General features: G+C 27.0%; 1 protein-coding gene across 1 annotated transcript in view; it reads right to left on the reverse strand.

The window, feature by feature from the left end:
- Positions 1 to 10,444: 10,444 nt before the first annotated feature.
- The window catches only part of LOC129972817 (putative elongator complex protein 1), a 34,751-nt gene continuing 26,871 nt past the window's right edge, over positions 10,445 to 18,324 (reverse strand). Inside the window, exons 25-34 of the mRNA XM_056087097.1 lie at positions 17,807 to 17,901; positions 15,588 to 15,789; positions 14,759 to 14,820; positions 14,611 to 14,673; positions 13,797 to 13,968; positions 13,636 to 13,723; positions 12,652 to 12,794; positions 11,404 to 11,558; positions 10,755 to 10,833; positions 10,445 to 10,549 (exon numbers count right to left, since the gene is read on the reverse strand). Of these exons, the coding sequence (XP_055943072.1) occupies positions 10,488 to 10,549; positions 10,755 to 10,833; positions 11,404 to 11,558; positions 12,652 to 12,794; positions 13,636 to 13,723; positions 13,797 to 13,968; positions 14,611 to 14,673; positions 14,759 to 14,820; positions 15,588 to 15,789; positions 17,807 to 17,901 (1,121 nt within the window). The 3' untranslated portion in view covers positions 10,445 to 10,487. The remainder of the gene's footprint in view (positions 10,550 to 10,754; positions 10,834 to 11,403; positions 11,559 to 12,651; positions 12,795 to 13,635; positions 13,724 to 13,796; positions 13,969 to 14,610; positions 14,674 to 14,758; positions 14,821 to 15,587; positions 15,790 to 17,806; positions 17,902 to 18,324) is intronic.

The following is an 18,324-nucleotide window of genomic DNA, read 5'->3' on the forward strand; positions in this document are numbered from 1 at the left end:
CGGTTTTTGGCCTGCGTTATCTAAAGCACTATTTGCAAGGAACATCAGAATTATTCGCATTTATGATCACATCTTATTATTATTAATAATTCAATAATTGAATAGAATGAAAATATTCAAAATCCTTATTATAAATTAATTTTCCTAATTTATTGAAAATCAGAAAAATGTCAAACATATGCACATACACACGTCTTATTACAAACAATACGATGAAGATGCAAACCTCTTAAAGTAAATTTGGTTTTAAAATATTATTTTATATACGTGTATCCGATAAATTTAATTCATTGAATTAACATATTTAAAATAGATCAAATGAAAATAAAAAAATGTGGAAATGAAGGATATATATTCACAATTAAGACGTTAATTAGTTAAACTTAATTGTGTATCAAACTTATTAAAATTGTATATCATTAGAGATCCATAAATAATATGTACAGAAATGCTATGCTTTGAGGATTACACTACTTAAGTATCCTATTTGTATTAGGGAGAGTTTTGAAGTATCCTGTTTATATTTTACTGAATAACATGATTTTAAATTAAAGGAATACATTTGTTCAAAACAGGTCAGAATATATATATATATATATATATATATATATATATATATATATATATATATATATATATATATATATATATATATATATATATATATATATATATATATATATATATATATATATATATCAATTCTACTCTTTATATTATCTTCAAATAGTCTTAATTGGAATGAATACTAACACAAATACTTCTGGTTTGGTGTCCTTGATAAAATGTTTTAAGAAATAAATTACTCTTGTCTATACTGAAAGTGGATATTTATATTCCTTTGCAAAAAAATTTACAAAAGTCAGCACAAATTTATAAATGCCTTTCTCAGAATTTTATAACAATAGCATATCCTTTATTCTTACAAGCAATCATTTTAAATCACAAATTTTTTAAGAGGAGTTATTATCAACAAAATTTGGTTGGAAATAATTAATGATCCATTATCTTATTCGTTGTTTTATTTCAATTATTTTGCTAAATGCTGCTTTTTTTTTTTTTTTTTTTTTTTTTTTTTTAATCTTCGAAGAAGGTTTTTTCTAAATTCAGGCAACAAAGGGTAAATTTTTAGTTGCAAGTAGTAGAAATATATTCAAATATCCGATAATTGTTGTCGAATCTTTGTTATAATTATTATTTTAATGATATGTTGTTCTTATCCGCAAAAAAATTAACATGAAAACTTTTTTTTCAACTTTGATCTTTCTTTCATTTCAAAGATGCTAAATGTACAAAGAGTAAAAATTATTTTTTAAAAATGAGTCAACTAATGTATTATAATAACTATTTAAAACTGGTCGGTCCAAATTTCAGATGCGCCACTATGATTATGATAGTGTTTGGGAATTGTTACTTATTTTTAAAATTTCGAACAATTTTAAGTCTCCGATAAAATGATGATCGCTAAGTTTGTTTGATTTTATTTTGTCTCGAAAAACTATCTATTGGAAATGACAAAGTAAGTATCTCACAAAAGCTTTTTGTTCAATTTAATTTTGTGTTTGTAACTTGATGTCAGTTTTGAACATGACCAAATACATTGCTGCTGTTCAATCTTAGATTATTCAGCAGTTCATGTCAGTAAAGGAAAATTTTTTTGACAAGGAAATATGGATCCTCCTCTCAGAAAGCTTTTGATGTAGTGAACGGGACTTTTGATATTATACCGACTCAATCATCGTTATCTGATTATGGTTGAAAATTCCGAGCTCTCTCGCTTTTTGATTAGAAATGATAGTCTTATTCTTGATTATGATCAGAAGATTTTTGTTGATTTGTTTACACGTTTTGTTTGATCAGACTTTTCTGGCACATTTCTCGAACTCCTTGGCTTGTCGTTCGTTGAAATTCTGCTGATATGGGTGCGGTTGGGTGGGTTCGAGGATTTGATCCATCTGGTAAGTTTGGTTTAGTTTAGTAATATTAACGTCTCGTTTTAAAGCAGCACTAGGGCAATTTTGGGACTGATGTCGTAATTTTTAACCGCGGTCAGATGACTTGGACGACACCTGATCTGGCATACCCCTCTCCAAATTTCCACACCGCATTAGCGGGAATTGATCTATCTGGAGTAAAACTTGAAGAAAAGGAACAGTTTACTAATAACTAAGAAAACGTGAATATTAGAGTTATTTTTCAACTTAATAGTTTGCTATATTTCTGATTTAATCGTTTAATATTAATTTCACAAAATTTTTATTAAACATATTTTATTTCGTTATATTTCTAACATTTCTACAATATTTCAACCTATAGAAGAAGACATTTTCAACGCAAAGACCAATGATTTCACCCACGGAAACACAATGTGAAAAATTGATAAGAAATGTGTGAAAATTTCTGATTTAATAGTTTCAATACTAATGCATATATGAAAGCCTCTAATAGCACCTGTTAATCCTAATAGGTAATATACAAATATATATTCCGATTCAAATAAATACTATAATAAAACTAATAAAGGCTCCAATAATAAGTCTTATTTTATTCACTATCTAATTAGACAGTACCTATAGTTTTCGGAATTAAGACCGTATTGATTCAACTCTTACTCGCTAATACAACTTCGTTTAAGAAGTTTATTGAATCCACGAAATTTTTAACAAATTGTAATATCTATGATCGATAGTTTCAATTCGCAAATTTAAAATTATGATAATTTCATGCATGCAAGTCGAATAAATTAAATGATAAAATTATTCAAAACCGAGTTTAAGTTAAAAAGTTTATAAAATTAAAAGATAAATGCACAAATTCTCTTTCTTATATTCTCTTTTCTTTATATAAACTACACCACTCAAATAGATTTTCATTGAATTTTGTTCATAAACATATGAAGCACAAGGAAATTTCATGACATTGAATGAAATAACTAATTACTATTAATTATAAACTGAAACATATTTAATCACCTACCGAGTCCAGTAAATGCAGCCTTCTTTTTCTTTGGGGATGATAAGAAAATTCCTTTAATAAATACATTAAGACAAGTTGAAATGATTGAAATTAATAGTTTAAAATAATGCAAATAACTTCAATTTATATAATTAAAAGCCTTTTATTTTGTCAAACATATGCAATAGTATTTTCTTAATTAGAATACCGTATTCTAAGGAGTTATAATCTATACTTATAATAAAGCTCAATGTGTGTGTGTGTGTGTGTGTGTGTGTGTTGGCGTTCTACAGGTCAGGTCATTTGACATACAGCTATCAAATTTGGTACATGTATACCTTAGAGGTCGGGAATGTGCACCTGGGGTCCCATTTTTTGAAATTTTAATTAGAATTTTAATTATTAGTTAAAAACTAACTTTGCCGCCAAAAAATATCTTCCATTTTCCCCATCGCCAACTTTTCCGCCAAAAGAATCTTCCATTTTCCCCACCGCCAACTTTCAGTTGTTTTTTCTCCCAACAGAATTGAGGCTAGGGTTAACATTTTTCGGCGGATTATTTCAAACGATTCTGTTTATTTCCTTAATATTTTATGCATTTAAAATTAAACATTGTTAATTAATCCATGTTTTACATTCATTCTGAAGTACTTTTGAATTAAAATAACACAGAATAAAGGAAATTAAAAATGTATAATCTGCCTAGCGTTACCCCAACTGGCGTAGAAAAATTCACGCACTTGCGTTAACGTAACGGGCGAAGAAAATTCACGCATGCGCATTGTTTTCTGACTGTTGACATGGCAACCAACGGATGATTTAAATTATTTTTAGGTTAGTTGCATGCTTTTTTAAGTAAATTGTATTTATGTCAGTTATATATTTTTTTGTATATGCTTATAGTTTTAAGTACATCGTTTTTTAAGTAGTTTTTAAACCTGTTTTCGACCGATTATTTTAAACGATTCATTTTATTTTCTTAAAGTTTGATGCATTTAAAATTAAACATTGTTAATGAATCGATCTGTTCATGATGAATCTGAGAAAATTTTGTTGACAAATTCTTGAGATATTACATAACTTAAGAAAGATATTCTTTAGTGCCCATAAAGTTTAAACGCTCAGTGACTCTATTATCAGTAATCATATTATTAAAAAAATGCTTTGTTTCAGTAAAAAATATTATGATATTAATTGCAGTTTAGTCATTTCCATTTTAATTTTAAGCATAAATTCTACCGGAACTAACAGAAAATGAGAGAGATACATATTATGTTATGGCTGAAGGACTTTATATTATTATGAGTGAATTACATGACTATCAAAATTTGAAGCTTTAAAATATTTGATGAAGAAGCTATTAAAGTAGGAATTACATAAAATATTTAATTATTAAAATTTTAACGAGCATTAAGATTGGCGAACCGGCTGGTCGCCAAAGGCGGCTAGTTATTAATAAAATGGTTAGATTGGAATTTTAAGCAGCAAAGCCTATCATTCTCTAATGCCTTCTAAGGATTTCATGCGTTATGAAACTAATATTCCATACATAAAAAAAAAATCATTTTATCTTTATTGTTGCCGTTATTATTGGATAAAAATATTTCAAATAATTTAAATTATTTAATTTATTTTCTTACAAGTTGCCATTCACAATACGTATAATAAAATCTTATACCATCTTTAAATAATTATGTGTCATTGTTAGAAAAAATTGCGTACAATGACATTCGTTTGATATATTCTATAAATTTTTGTGAACGCTATGAAATTTAAAAGTCGTTTGGTACAATTAATATTTTCATTTTAATCCATGTAAGTAAAAACGAAATTATTAAATAATTTGTACGCGATAGAAACTCGAACTATGCAATATATTTTCTTCTAATTCTGCTCACAAGTACTGTAAAACACTAGGAAGTTTTTTTTAATAAAATTTTTATGGCAAGTAATTCAATGGTTATTTTTTATCTGTGGCTAATTATGTCGTCATTTAAAGGAAAGACAATTTTTTTAGCATTGTCAAGCCTATTGTATAAAAACATTTGTATTTTAGTAAACCATTTTTTCCCATCATAATTGCTACTTGTAGTATTTATTTAAATTTTGTATCATTCTTTGAACTTATAAATAACTTGAAGGAAAAAAAAAAAAAAAAAAAAAAAACATTTGGTGGTTTTTAAAAATTGCTTCTTTCCGACAAATGTTTCGAGAATTAAAGATTATTTCTGTAAGTGATATTTCAATTTTAATAAAAATTAAAACTGTATATGTTAAGAGGATTTTATGTAATTTAATAACTACAACCTTCTGCTATTTTACAAGCATTTGATTTTTTTTTTTTTTTATAATTACCGAACTGCTTAAGGAAGAAGATTTCGCGGCAGTTAAATAAATAATTAATTATTCAAAAATAGAGGATATAGAAGCTTTTTCACTTCATACATTGTCAGTTACATCAATTAATAATTATAATAAGGTTCTGTGAGGTGATATATAACCGCTCCAGTTTGCCTGGTAAGACGTGAAGCGAAGATTTTTTTTGAGCGTAATCATTTCAGAATAGTTTAACAATTAATTTGACCGATTGCTTTGGGCAGCCGAATATCTTAATAAATAGTTCGATGTTCGGAGATAAGAAATGGCGAGATTCGCCCAAGCAACAGGTGTTTTTAATGAAGGCATTTCCCGAAGGAAAAATATCGTTCGTGGAATTAGAAAATCCATAATAAAATGAACGGGTTTATTGAAGCAATATGCTAAATAAAGAATGTTACTATTCTGACCAACAGGTGATAAGAAGAAGGTTAAAATAAAGTTTATTTTTTAATAACAAGTCGCCTTTGGCAACAGCTAGTTTGCGGTGATTAATAATTGCTAAAGATATAAATCGAATTTTTTATACGTTTCATGATCTTAAAAAAGAAAGAAGTTGCAAAGAATTTTTAAATTTTGGATTTTGATAAACAAGTAACTCGCAATGTTTTAGAAGTCTTTACAAGTCTTCTTTCCATTGCACTAGGCATTTCTTTAATTTTTTGTCATGGCACCCAACATTTAAATTTGGAAAGGAAGTGATAAAGCGTCAATTATGCAATAATGTTCATCAAAAATACAAGGACAGAAAGTATAATAGCTCGACATTGAAATTTTGTAATTTGTATTTGTGCAATTTCCTTATTTCGCCTCTAGTAACTTGTCTCATTAAAGTCAGCACAGTCACTTTACTATAGGTACACGTTACATAGGGAAAAAACAAGACACCATTTCAATTTAAAGTGCTTAAAAGAACTTTATCGGTCATCCTGTATATAATATCTAGTACTAATAAAGAAAAGTGCTTGTCTGTCTTTTGACGCACAGTACGTTTGTTGGCTTGATTTGTAACCAAGAATTTTAATTCCAATAAAATTAAAAGAGTTAAAAGTACGCAGTTCAGAGAGCTTTTTCAATTTCTGAAATTTTAATTAATTAAAAAATGATCCTTGCAATACGGAACAATGCTTACCGCTTCACAGATAAAAAATTGGTTACGGTAAAATTGGCGAGAAACGAATTTGGCTGTTTTCAATTCACTGATCTGACAAACCAATCAGATACGACTTGTGCTCGGGTGTCTCCTGAGATTGAGGCGCCTATGTTGGTGCTGTGCTCACTAAATATTTCAATAAAAGCAACTTTTTATACTAACAATAGATTTTATTTTTATAGGTTAGCATACTATATGTAAACTATATAATGTGATTTGCATGTAAAAAAAAAATTCATTGATAGCATTTTGAAAAATTATGCAAGCGTTATGAAATAATACATAGCGTTTTGAAAAATTGTGCAAGTCGCCATATAGTAGTTATGTTGGGTTTAAATCTGCCAAACTTGGCAGATTTGAAGTCCAAAATTAAGATCACAAAAGCGTTTTTCACAATAATTCAAAACCATTGCAACTTAAACTGAAACAATTTGTATTTCATATATTTTGAAAAACGGGTAGCACAATACTAGCATCTAGTTTTGAATAAATGGTGTTCAAGCTAAATTTGGTAGCAGAAACGAAACTTGACCGTTTAAGCGTCAGGAATTTTAGGCTGCAACATTGTGAACATCTTGTTTAAACTCATAAGCTTGACACTGCAGATAAGAACGAGTTCCATAATCATTTAAATGATTCACTGATTTGGAGCGCAGTTGGCAAGTTTGAAGCTAGGGAGTCTCAAATGGACGGGGCTCGGTGGTTGCAAGTGGCATCAAAAGTAGTATCTAGGTTGCGAAATCAATTGCAAACAAGATATGCTGTCATTAGGAATTCCGGCCAAGGCCTCTTAAGGATCGACATTGCTTGCACAGGATCGAAAATTGGCATTAAGTGTAGGGCGACATAGGCAAATAAGAGGCACAGTCATTAGATCTCGACAACGGTACCTAAAGATCGACAAAGTTTGCACAAGATCGAAACGTCGCATGGTGACATAGGCAGATAAGAACTAAAGAACATTATCGTGATTTTGTAATAGTGTTCCGAAAGAAAAATTCCAAGCTAACAGTATGCATAGGTCCAGAAGAGAAGGTTCTTTACGTCCCATGGTACGGACTCTCTATCTAAGCATACCAAACAGGAGAGCATATTTGTCATGGAGCTGAACATGAAAAGAATGGGTTCTTCGATAACTTTTCACTGATAAATCGAAATTCAGAACGCAGAGTAATTCTCATTGAGTCTTCATCCAGAGGAAACAACGAGATTGCTATCATTTCTCCAATGAAAAGGAAAATTGGATGCATCATGTTGGGCTGCCAGACACCACTGAACGTCTTTGATGCGAATAATGTTGCCGGGAAACATTCCAAGAATAACTTTGAAACCTGTGTTAAGTACTTCCGGAATGCTGCAGGTCCAAACTTCCTTTTTATCGATGAGAGGCCACATATAGCTCACGAAATTAAGGATTTTCTCAATGAAGATATTAATCATTTAGGCTGGCCCACGAAAGTCTCCAGATCTCAAACCACATAAAATGTTTCGGATGGTCTAGAATATCCAACCAGCCACTCTTCACCTTTCGATTTGAGACACTTAAAGACGTGCTTTCAGAAGAATCGGGTTATTATTGCAATCATTTCTCGGCACCCTCATTAGCAACATAACGGCTCGTTGCAAGACTTGAATAGAAGTGCGCGGTAGACCTTTTTTCTAGATATAATGAATCATGATTTGATTGTTTATTGATATAATCTATATCTTAACAATTTACCTTTTTACCATTTTTTAATGTTGCTAAATGCTTTTTCTCCCAAAATAATATCAAATTTCATTACAATAAACCAAATATTTTTTTTTATCACAGATCTTATTTAAACGATCAAATTTAAACGCCTATGCAGTCAATTCCCAGAAAGAAGTCCAGCCCAAGAAGCAATTTTTCTAAATTTTAACATTTTCCTTCAATAAAATCAATTTTTAAAAATTTTAATTAAGAATACAAAGAATTAGATTTTAGTGATATCAGTTTTTGCTTTCATGCAATGTTTTCTTCATTTCATAATAGTTTTTGTTGTCTTAACAACTGGATTCATACCCAGGCGTATTGTCATCTTAGGAAATGCATATTTTTGTGCATATGTTATATACTATATTGCAATTCAAATTTCTTTTTAATTTTCAAACTATCATCAAATTCAAAAAGTCAACCTTTTAAGAATGCTATTTTGATTGTTGTGTTTATTTCGCCTGGGATTCTCATTATTTTTAAAATAATCTTTATAATTATAATGATAAGCAAACAAATAAATCCATTTAATATTTTTACTGTATGAATAAGATAGGAAGTTCTAGAAAATAAGTATAATAACGAAAAATATTGTAAATTAATGATAATGATTAAAAATATAATAATTAAATCTTCATTTATTATCTTCATTTGTTTCACTATATATTGAAGAAAATCACCAATCTATGTGGAGAAAATACATCTTCCTATTCATCTCTAAAGATGTAAGTTTTATTTCAAAATTTGAAACAATTCTACGTAAAAATCCATTAATTAAAAAACCACATGTTAGATTCATTGCATATGGCTCCCTACATTTTCATTTATATTGTTCGCATATTCATAGACAAGATATAACTCTAATTAATGATTTTCTTTTTCCAGTGGTTTCAGCAAATAAAATTATAATATAGAATATATTTCATGTCAACTATATAGATGATAAAGTCAAAACTACATAATTTATAGACATAGAATTCATGATCCTTAATTAATTCGATAATAAAATAATTCAAAAAGCAACCATTTTATTAAAAAATACGTTTTTTTTTAAAAAGAATTTTAGATACATAAAAGCATTACATAGGAAACATAATTGTTTGGCTTGAATTAATGCTTGCAGGGGTGTTTGTGGGACCCCAAAAAATCCCCTGAAACTTTTACGGACTTACTACCGACATTTTGGAGTTTCGAGAAGGGGGGGGGGAGAAATGAAAAATTACGATTATGAAGTATTGAATGACCTAATTATAAAAGTTCAATTAATTACTTTTTTTGCAAAATTAATAACCATTAATTTTGCAAAATTAAGACCTTTGAACCCAGGTCACGTGATCGCACATCTGGTCGAAAGAAGTCTCTCCCTTTTTTTTCTACCGCGCCTACTTGCCGAAAAGAATCCAGAAGAGAATGTCCGAGAACCGGGGGAATGAGTCATAACTCGCAATAAGGAAAGAACAAAAAAGAAGTTTTTTCCCCCTTTTCACACATTATCACTGCCTTTGGAGAAAGAAAGGAAAAGTTTTCACCACACACACTGACCTTGCGTTTTCTGCTTTCAAAGCAAACAAAATTACCCAGATCAAAATAAATAATTCATTATTATTCCTACTTCCTTTTGAACGACGATCCCCGGAATTTCCGGGTATCGAAGTTCAAAATCCCCGGAATTCCGGGGTTTCCCCGGAGCACAAACACCCCTGTGCTTGTAAATAAAGAAAATTAGTAGTTTGATACCCCTTATAAATTCTCATTTATGCAAATTAAATATGATCTAACTTTTAAGTCATTATCTTCCAAAATTAAAGCTTAATTAGCCCTCCCACCCCTCCCCCAAAAAACCTTCCCGTTGAACCAATGGTGAAAGTTTGGCCCACGACATCAGATTTACAGGATCGGGAATCAGGTTTCGATCTTGGAGCCCCCAGGCTCTGAGCCAAAATATCATTATTAGAAACACTTATTTTATAAAATATATGAGAATCGAGGGACTGCAGAAAAATTTCAATTCCGTTATTCATGTTTTTCAGCAGTACATTTATTGATTAAAATAACAAACTATAGCTCTTTAAAACATTTAGATAATTTTTGAACTGGAAGTATATACCATCTATAGCGGTTCAAAAACTAGCTTTTGGCCACAATTAGAGTTGACAGTCTGCGTAAGTAGAAAATTTAATATATTATATAATGAATAGAAAAACAGAAAAATAAATCAAACATAATCTTAGTAAAAATTCCTTTATACATAGATTAAATTACAGTTTATTATTTAAACATCTGCAAAGCAATCTCAATATTTCTCCATGGAGGAGCTGCCAATTCAGGATCTAGAGACAAATAAAGGAATTTGTAAAATGCTATCATAACACTTTTACATAAATATTATTATTGATATTAACTAATAAAATAAAACTGATGGAATTTCATTAAATTAATTAACATTTATACCTCAAAAGGAAGTAAGAATCAAAAACTTATCAATTGAAAGTCGTAAATCAGAAAAAAATAAAACTAAATTCAAAGTAAAATTACCTTTTACCACTGGAGCTGTTGTTTTATCCATTTGTAATGATGCAGTAATAGAATTAACAGTGGAATCAGGGCCAAATTTCTAAATAAATATTAATATAATTAATGAACAATCAAAATTACAAAATAAGACAAATGAGATGTTAATAAATTCTCTTGGCTGAATGAAACTAATTTTAATTCTTTAATATAAATATAGACATAGCTAATAAAAAAAAACTAACAATAGCAAATAAAATTTGAAAGATACTAGCAAAAATAATGATAATGAAATACAGAGATGCAATAAATATAATGAAATATTAAATGAATTCATTTCTAAGTAATTAATCACAATGAGATTTATTTAGAATTTTGAATTATTTGTTCAAAGGATATCCATGATTATAGGTTTAGTACCTTTTGAAAAAGGTACTAAAACTGTAATAATAAAAAATTAAATGAATCTGAGCAGAAAAATCAGTGCACTTTGAAGTACACATTTTCAAAACACTAAAAAAATAACAATATAAAATCCATATTACAAGATTATTAATCAGTACACTACATATCTATCTTAATTTAGGTTTCAAAAAACATGATAAAATGTAAAAAAAGCAAACCTTAGTTTATTAAGCAATTAATGATCACTCTAAATTAAATAATAATTTACCATTTCTGGTGCAGGATTATTTTCTAAAGGATTCCAAATGTTCGGAATTTCGCTCTCAATTATTGAAACTATTTTAGTCATCTTCTCCTGAAGTAAATTCGCCCCTTCATCAAAATCAAAATGAACCATTGCCTTTAAAGTATTAAGGAAATTATCTGAAATCAAAAGAACATCAAATTTATAATGTAAACATAAATGCAATATTGAAATTATTTCCTTCATTAAAAAATTGTCATAAAAATATTTAGAAAATTTGCATAAATTCTATTCAATTTCCCAAATGAAATTTGTGTATTTATGTCTTACAGCAGTCAGCAGGATTACTTGTTGACTTTGGCTAACACTAAGATTTATTATATAAGTGCAACAATCTCGACAACTGAAGCTTGATGAATTATTCAGTTTCTTCAATGAAATTTTATACTTATGTCTTATAAAGATCCATGGACTTGATGACTTTAGGCTAACACCAATATCTATTATATAAATGCATCAATCTCGGCAATTGAAGCTTGATGGCTGCTTAAATATGAAATTACGCTAAATTCATTCCTTACTGCAGGTAAAAGAAAATGATGGGTTTCTTGAAGTTCTTTTTTTATTTTACCATTTAATTTATTCTCCTCAATAATAAATTGTTATATTTGAAACTAACAATTTTATCAGTCTTTTCTTAGTGTTTTAATGATTTAAAGCTTTTTTTTTTTTCAAATTATAGAGAAAAAAAATAATAGGTGTTTTGCTAAAGCAAGAAAGAAGTAAGGAATATATTGTTTCTATTTGTATATTCAATTTGAAATTTTTAAGCCCTGAAGGAAATTATAAATCGAAGAAATATCTTTAAATTACAGAATATATATTATCTTATATTTTTCTACAACAACATAATTCAAAGCTGACATCTTTTAAAATTCAAGGAATATTTGAAAGCCCAGAAACAAGAACGCAAATTTTTTTATAATACTCAGTGTGTCATTATAATAAAATGTTTTTAGTTACAGTGAACGTCAAATAATTCTTAAGTCCTTGAGAAGTTCTCAGCAAATGTGGGAAAAAAATTAACTATAAAATCAGTGGCAATTACATTTTGTCTTCCTTTGTCTAGCTCTCGACCATTTGGCTTTCAGCATGTAAAATAAATACAATTATCTAATCTTATCTAAATTTCTAGTTAAGAACAAATAAATAAATACATATTAAATTTTGAGAGGAAAAGTTTCCATCAATATATAAAAAACAATCTCTTACCTTTAAGAGTATCTACCTTAGTTACTATTTCAGACAATGCAGCAACAAGTGCTAAATCTTCATCAGCACTACCTTCTTTTAAACGATACTTCTTTATTTTTTGTTTTCTTCTGCTTTTGGAGCTTTTCCTTGTCATGATGGAGCTTTACAAAAAAAAAAAAAAAAAAAAAAAAAAAAAAAGTAAATTATTTCATTAAGTTTATATTTAAGTAAAAAATAAATTTCATATATAGTATGCTTATAAATAGATATATTTTTATAAAAACTGTTAATTTAAAATGAAAATGTTATATTTGCAAAATGCAGAATACAAAATTATTAAGAATTTGAAAAATTATCTAAAACTTCACTTTTTTGAATTTTTTTGACTACTCAAATGGTTATGATATAAATATCGTTTATTTATCATATTATTTTTAAGAAAAGTTTATATATTTTTTTTTATATATTTCCATAATACATTCTGAAAATGTTTTAAGATACAAGAGCAAGTTTTTTTTTCAATTTAAAAAAATTATTATTCGCAAAAATTAAAAACACCTTGATAATTATCAAATAACAAATCAATTTTCCTTTAAAAAAAAAAGAACAGCATATTCATAGAGTTGCTTTCAATTAAGAAAAATTACTGTATCAAATAGGCATTTTTTTTTTCTTATGATGTTGATCAGAATGTGAACTTTTTTTTTTTTTTTTTTTTTTTTCATTAGGGGAATGACATTTTTCTTTTTGTCACAAATGTATAAGAAGTATATTCAAAAACATGACACACAATTTCTTCATATATTATTTTTATTTTGAAATTTTATGACCTAATAATAATAAATTATATAATGATATGCTATTTAATCTTACTTTCCATTTAAAAATATACTCTACTTTTCATGTAAATGATTTTTAAAGCAAAATTTTTACATATTTAATATCAAAACATTTGCTAAAAATTATGAAAAGTTATTAAAATTAATAATATAGTAAATTTACCCAGACTGTTTGGATTCCACACAAGATGATGCAGCATCAGTAACACTTCCAACATCAGAAAACAAGTCATCCTCGAACTTAATGGTGCCTAAAATAAATATATATTATAAGTTTCTAATCTATATTTAAACAGATGAAATAAAAATTTCTAAAATACTAACTAGCTTCTTCTGCTTTAATTCTCTTCTGAGTTCTCACAAGTTTCAACCTTTCTGTGTATTTAGAAAATGTCTCAAACAACTGACTTAAGTGTGATAACAAATAAATACCATGTTCTCTCAAGGTAGGGATAAAATGAGACTCTGCAAGATCATCACGTTTGTATTTTGATATCTAAAAACAAACAAATTTAAAATGGTTAACATAATATATAATGCTAATTTAAAAAAGAACAAAAATGACAATTATATTTTGCAACTAGTAAATGTTGCAATTTTCTTTTCTTTCTTTTTAGTTTAGCTAGATTAACATCTCATTTTAAAGATGACAATTTAGCTGGCTTCCTAAACTAAAATCTTACATGTCACCTTATAGTGAAGACTTCTGATCCACACAATAAGTTAGATTTGTATGAGATTTAGAAACACAGCAGATTTGAAGCAGAACTGAATTTTCCTAACGATGAAACTAAATCTCTTAATACCAAATCAACATGGAGAATTTTAATTCTGTTAATTTTAATGTGAAACAAGCCACATTTAAAACGCATTACATTTTCTGAAATATGAGTATTGACTCTTGTTATAGTATTTCAATATGCATTGAAATTTTGATTTTATTTTAATATGAAATATTTTTCTAAGAATGGATTTAATGCAAATAATAGCAAAAAAAATAATGCTTAAGTAAATATAAAAAGTAATGATGCAGAATTTATTCAGGATAATAAAAAATGTGTCTTAAATATTATCCATAAATATTTATTAAAAATGCGGAATCATAGAAGTATATGGATATAAAAATTCAAATAATTACCATTAGCATAGCCATATTCCACTCACAGCCTTCAACTAAAGTTACAATGGCTTCTTCTGGATCCTATAAATTGAAACCAACTTTTAATTGAATTATGTCCTATGCTATTTATCGTAAAGCAAATTTAAAAAAATAATAATAAATTTACCTTAACATAATGCTCAAGCAAGTGGGAAGCATCTAAATATCTCTGAGAACTTTTCAATTTTGCTGAAAAGAACATTTTATATATAAGAAATAAATTAAAATTCAATACATAAGAAATAAATGAATAACATTTAAAAATAAAATATTTAAAGGCATTGAAGTAATATTATTCTGTTCAAAACTAATAAATTCTCCAGTAGAATCAAAATTTGAAAAATTAATTAGTAGAAATTCTCAAAAGGATGTAAAACTATTTATTGTTTCAAAAAAAAAAAAAAAAAAAGTTAACCTAATCTTAATTTGGACTGATAAATTCAAAAAAAATATATTTTAAAAGACTTTCTAGTAAAAATTTGAACATTATTGTAAAAAGATAAACAGAAGTATGAGAAGAAAAAGGTAGACATGGTAATAAAGAAATTCTCACAAATATGGCTGCATAATTATTCATGAAATAATATATTCATAAAAGCGAATAAATCAATTATTTCTTATGCATGACTATACACTGCAACAATATTTACACTACAACTCTTAAATGTATGTTTCTGTTTTCAGTTGTAATTTTACAGCATAATTACACATGCCAATTGAGGTTTAAAACAAATATATTTCAAATACCTTGGAATCTTCCACGTCATGTTTTAACATCCATACATAATATTTTTATATATCAAGCTTATTGACATATCATTAAAACAAAGTTTCAAATATTGTTTTCATTTTCTAAGCAATATCATTTCATATTTTTTTCAATTAAAATCTGAATAAATACATAAAATTACATATTATTCATAAGTAACTCCCATGAATGCTTATGAAAAACTCACCAGACATTTCAAGGCATAAATCAATGATTCTGTTTTCTGCATAATCAAGCTTAATAGCAGAGGAAAGAACCTTTTGCCAATTCAAGCTGTCTTTGTATGCCAATAAGGCTTTGTCATGCATGCCACATCGAGTAAAAACTAAGCCAGCTTCATCAAAATAACGTTTAGTCATCAAATAATCACCATACTCATTCCAAACAGCCTAAAAGTAATAACAAATGCAAAATAACAGAAAACATACATGCCAATTTCATTAATAAAGAAAATATGAAGTAAATAAAGTTTAAGCACAATTTGTAATGTAATATTTTTTAATTAAGTGGAATACGAATAAAACACACAAATAATCATTAGAAAGAAAAGTTAAAATAGTCAAAATCTCACAACTAATCCAATAATAAGTCAAAATCTTATAACTATTTTTGATAGATTTAATATTTAGAATTTTGATGAAACAATTTTTTTAATTTGTGGTATTAATCAGTATATCATATAAACACACATAAATTTTATACATTGTTAGAAACATAGCCATTAAACATTAATTTTTTTTCAAATAAGCATCAATGATGACCTAATTTTCACTTATTACTTAAAAACAAGTTTCAGTATTAGTATAACATAATATACTACATTGACGATAGTAATATTTAAGGAGTGCTAATTTATAAATATGTCTAAAATGATAGTGATAAACAACACAATTATTAAGGAAAAATTTGAGAATAATTCTAAAATTCTTATTACAAATGATTGCAAAATTAATACTCATTTATTAAAATTATCTGACTTAAGTAGCAATTCTTAAGTGACAAGCAACTTAGTTTAAAAGAAAGGAAATATCTTTAGCCCAAATATCAACAATATAAAGAATTATATATCAAATGAAATTACCATTAAGGTATAAATATATAATGTCCTTCTTTTAAATTGCTGAATGATTTTCTGCAATCAGTTTAATAAGAAATAAAAATAACTACTTTTGCACAAAGATTTTATTCATCTTTTTAAAAATGTTTAATGTAAATTCCTTTGCCAAAATTTTAATTCCATATTTTTTAGTAAAAAGATTACATTTTCAAATTTACATATAAATTTTCACTTATGTAATAGAATTTTCTTAAAAAGTTTTTTTTATTGAATTTACACAAAATTCAAGCTCCTGAAGTGTATTTTATGGGTCATGATATCAGAAATAATTTTTCAGAAAAAACTTTTACAGTACCTTTTTCTTTTATTAGATTGTAAAAATTAGTTTAAAAAAATTGACACCACAAAAATTTATGCATAACAGTGCGTATGTGTGTGTGTTTGAATCTAACAATGGATATTGCTTCACTTCTTTTGATATTTAGGGTTATAAAGATATTTTTTTATATGGTGGATAAAGAGAGATGAAAATTTACTTTAAAAAGATATAGAAATTATGAGTGAAAAGATTTTAATGTTAAATACAGAAAAACCTTTACTCATATATTGAATCTGTCATTAGTGATTTCACAAGTTACAGCCGGTTCAGTGTTAAAATTTTTAGAAAATCCAAATGTTATTACTTGTGTAAATAAGGGCTTCTTAGCCCTTTTAGAGCCAATTGAAAGTATCATACCTATGAGAAGTCCAGACCAATTTAATGAATTTACTAAAGTATCGATAGAAGCTCATAAAAACAAAATAAAAATAATATTTGCAAAATTCAAAAAGGAGCATATGATTAAATAACTGCAAAATGAATTAATGTCAATTGCATTTCAATATTTTTTGAAAAGTAAGCCATTACATACGCAATGATATATGGTGGTCGCCACTTTGCACAAGTATCGTTACTGTCGATCGGCACTAAAAGGCTAAAGCCATAATCAAATAGAACTAACTACATAAAAAAGTTTTAGGATCTTAATTTGAAGCAACCATTTATGTGAAAATCGTTGCTATTAATTCTTCTGTAAATATACCACTTACTTCTTAGATATTAAAAAAAAAAAAAAAAAAAAAAAAAAAAAAAACGACTGATATCATATATTTCATTACAATTAAGAAATGTGTTCAACTAAATATTTTTTTATCTGTCATTTAATACTATAACGTTCTGCTTTATTTCTTAGACACATATAAATACATGAAAAATAATTGTAGGTGAGATACATCATGTTTTTAAAGTTTAAATATTCATGAGCAAAGAAAAAAAATCCATTAAAAATAACTGAAAGACTATATTGTACCTTAAACTGTTCAGAATAATATGGAAATATATACAATGCATCAGTGTACAGCCTATGATCTTTAATCAGTTGCAGGCATTCAGAAAATTTATCATCTGAAATAAAATAAAATTTATATTAATTTATTAAAAAATACAGAATATACAGAAAAGATCATAAAATTGTCATTATAAATTGGACTCAATTAGCATTAAAATATATGAAAAAAAAATGATATAAAACATAAAAAATATTATGCAAAAAATAAAACTAATTCTTTATTCAGACTGTTTAATTAGTCTGATCAATTTGATTTTACAATTAAAAATAAATAAAATGAAGAAACATAAAATTTTAATTCAAAACAACCATATATACTTAATCTAATTAGTAATTTTCTATTTTATAATGACATGAGAAGAAATTTACATAGTTATTCTTTGCAATAAAATGATTTAGCTTTGATTTCTAGAAATATTACTGAACTTGAAAAAAGTTCAACGTTAATGTGTAATATTTAATAGAAAAACAGACTGAAA

Source organism: Argiope bruennichi, chromosome 6 (genome assembly GCF_947563725.1).
Source record: "Argiope bruennichi chromosome 6, qqArgBrue1.1, whole genome shotgun sequence".
In the NCBI taxonomy this organism is placed as follows: domain Eukaryota; kingdom Metazoa; phylum Arthropoda; class Arachnida; order Araneae; family Araneidae; genus Argiope; species Argiope bruennichi.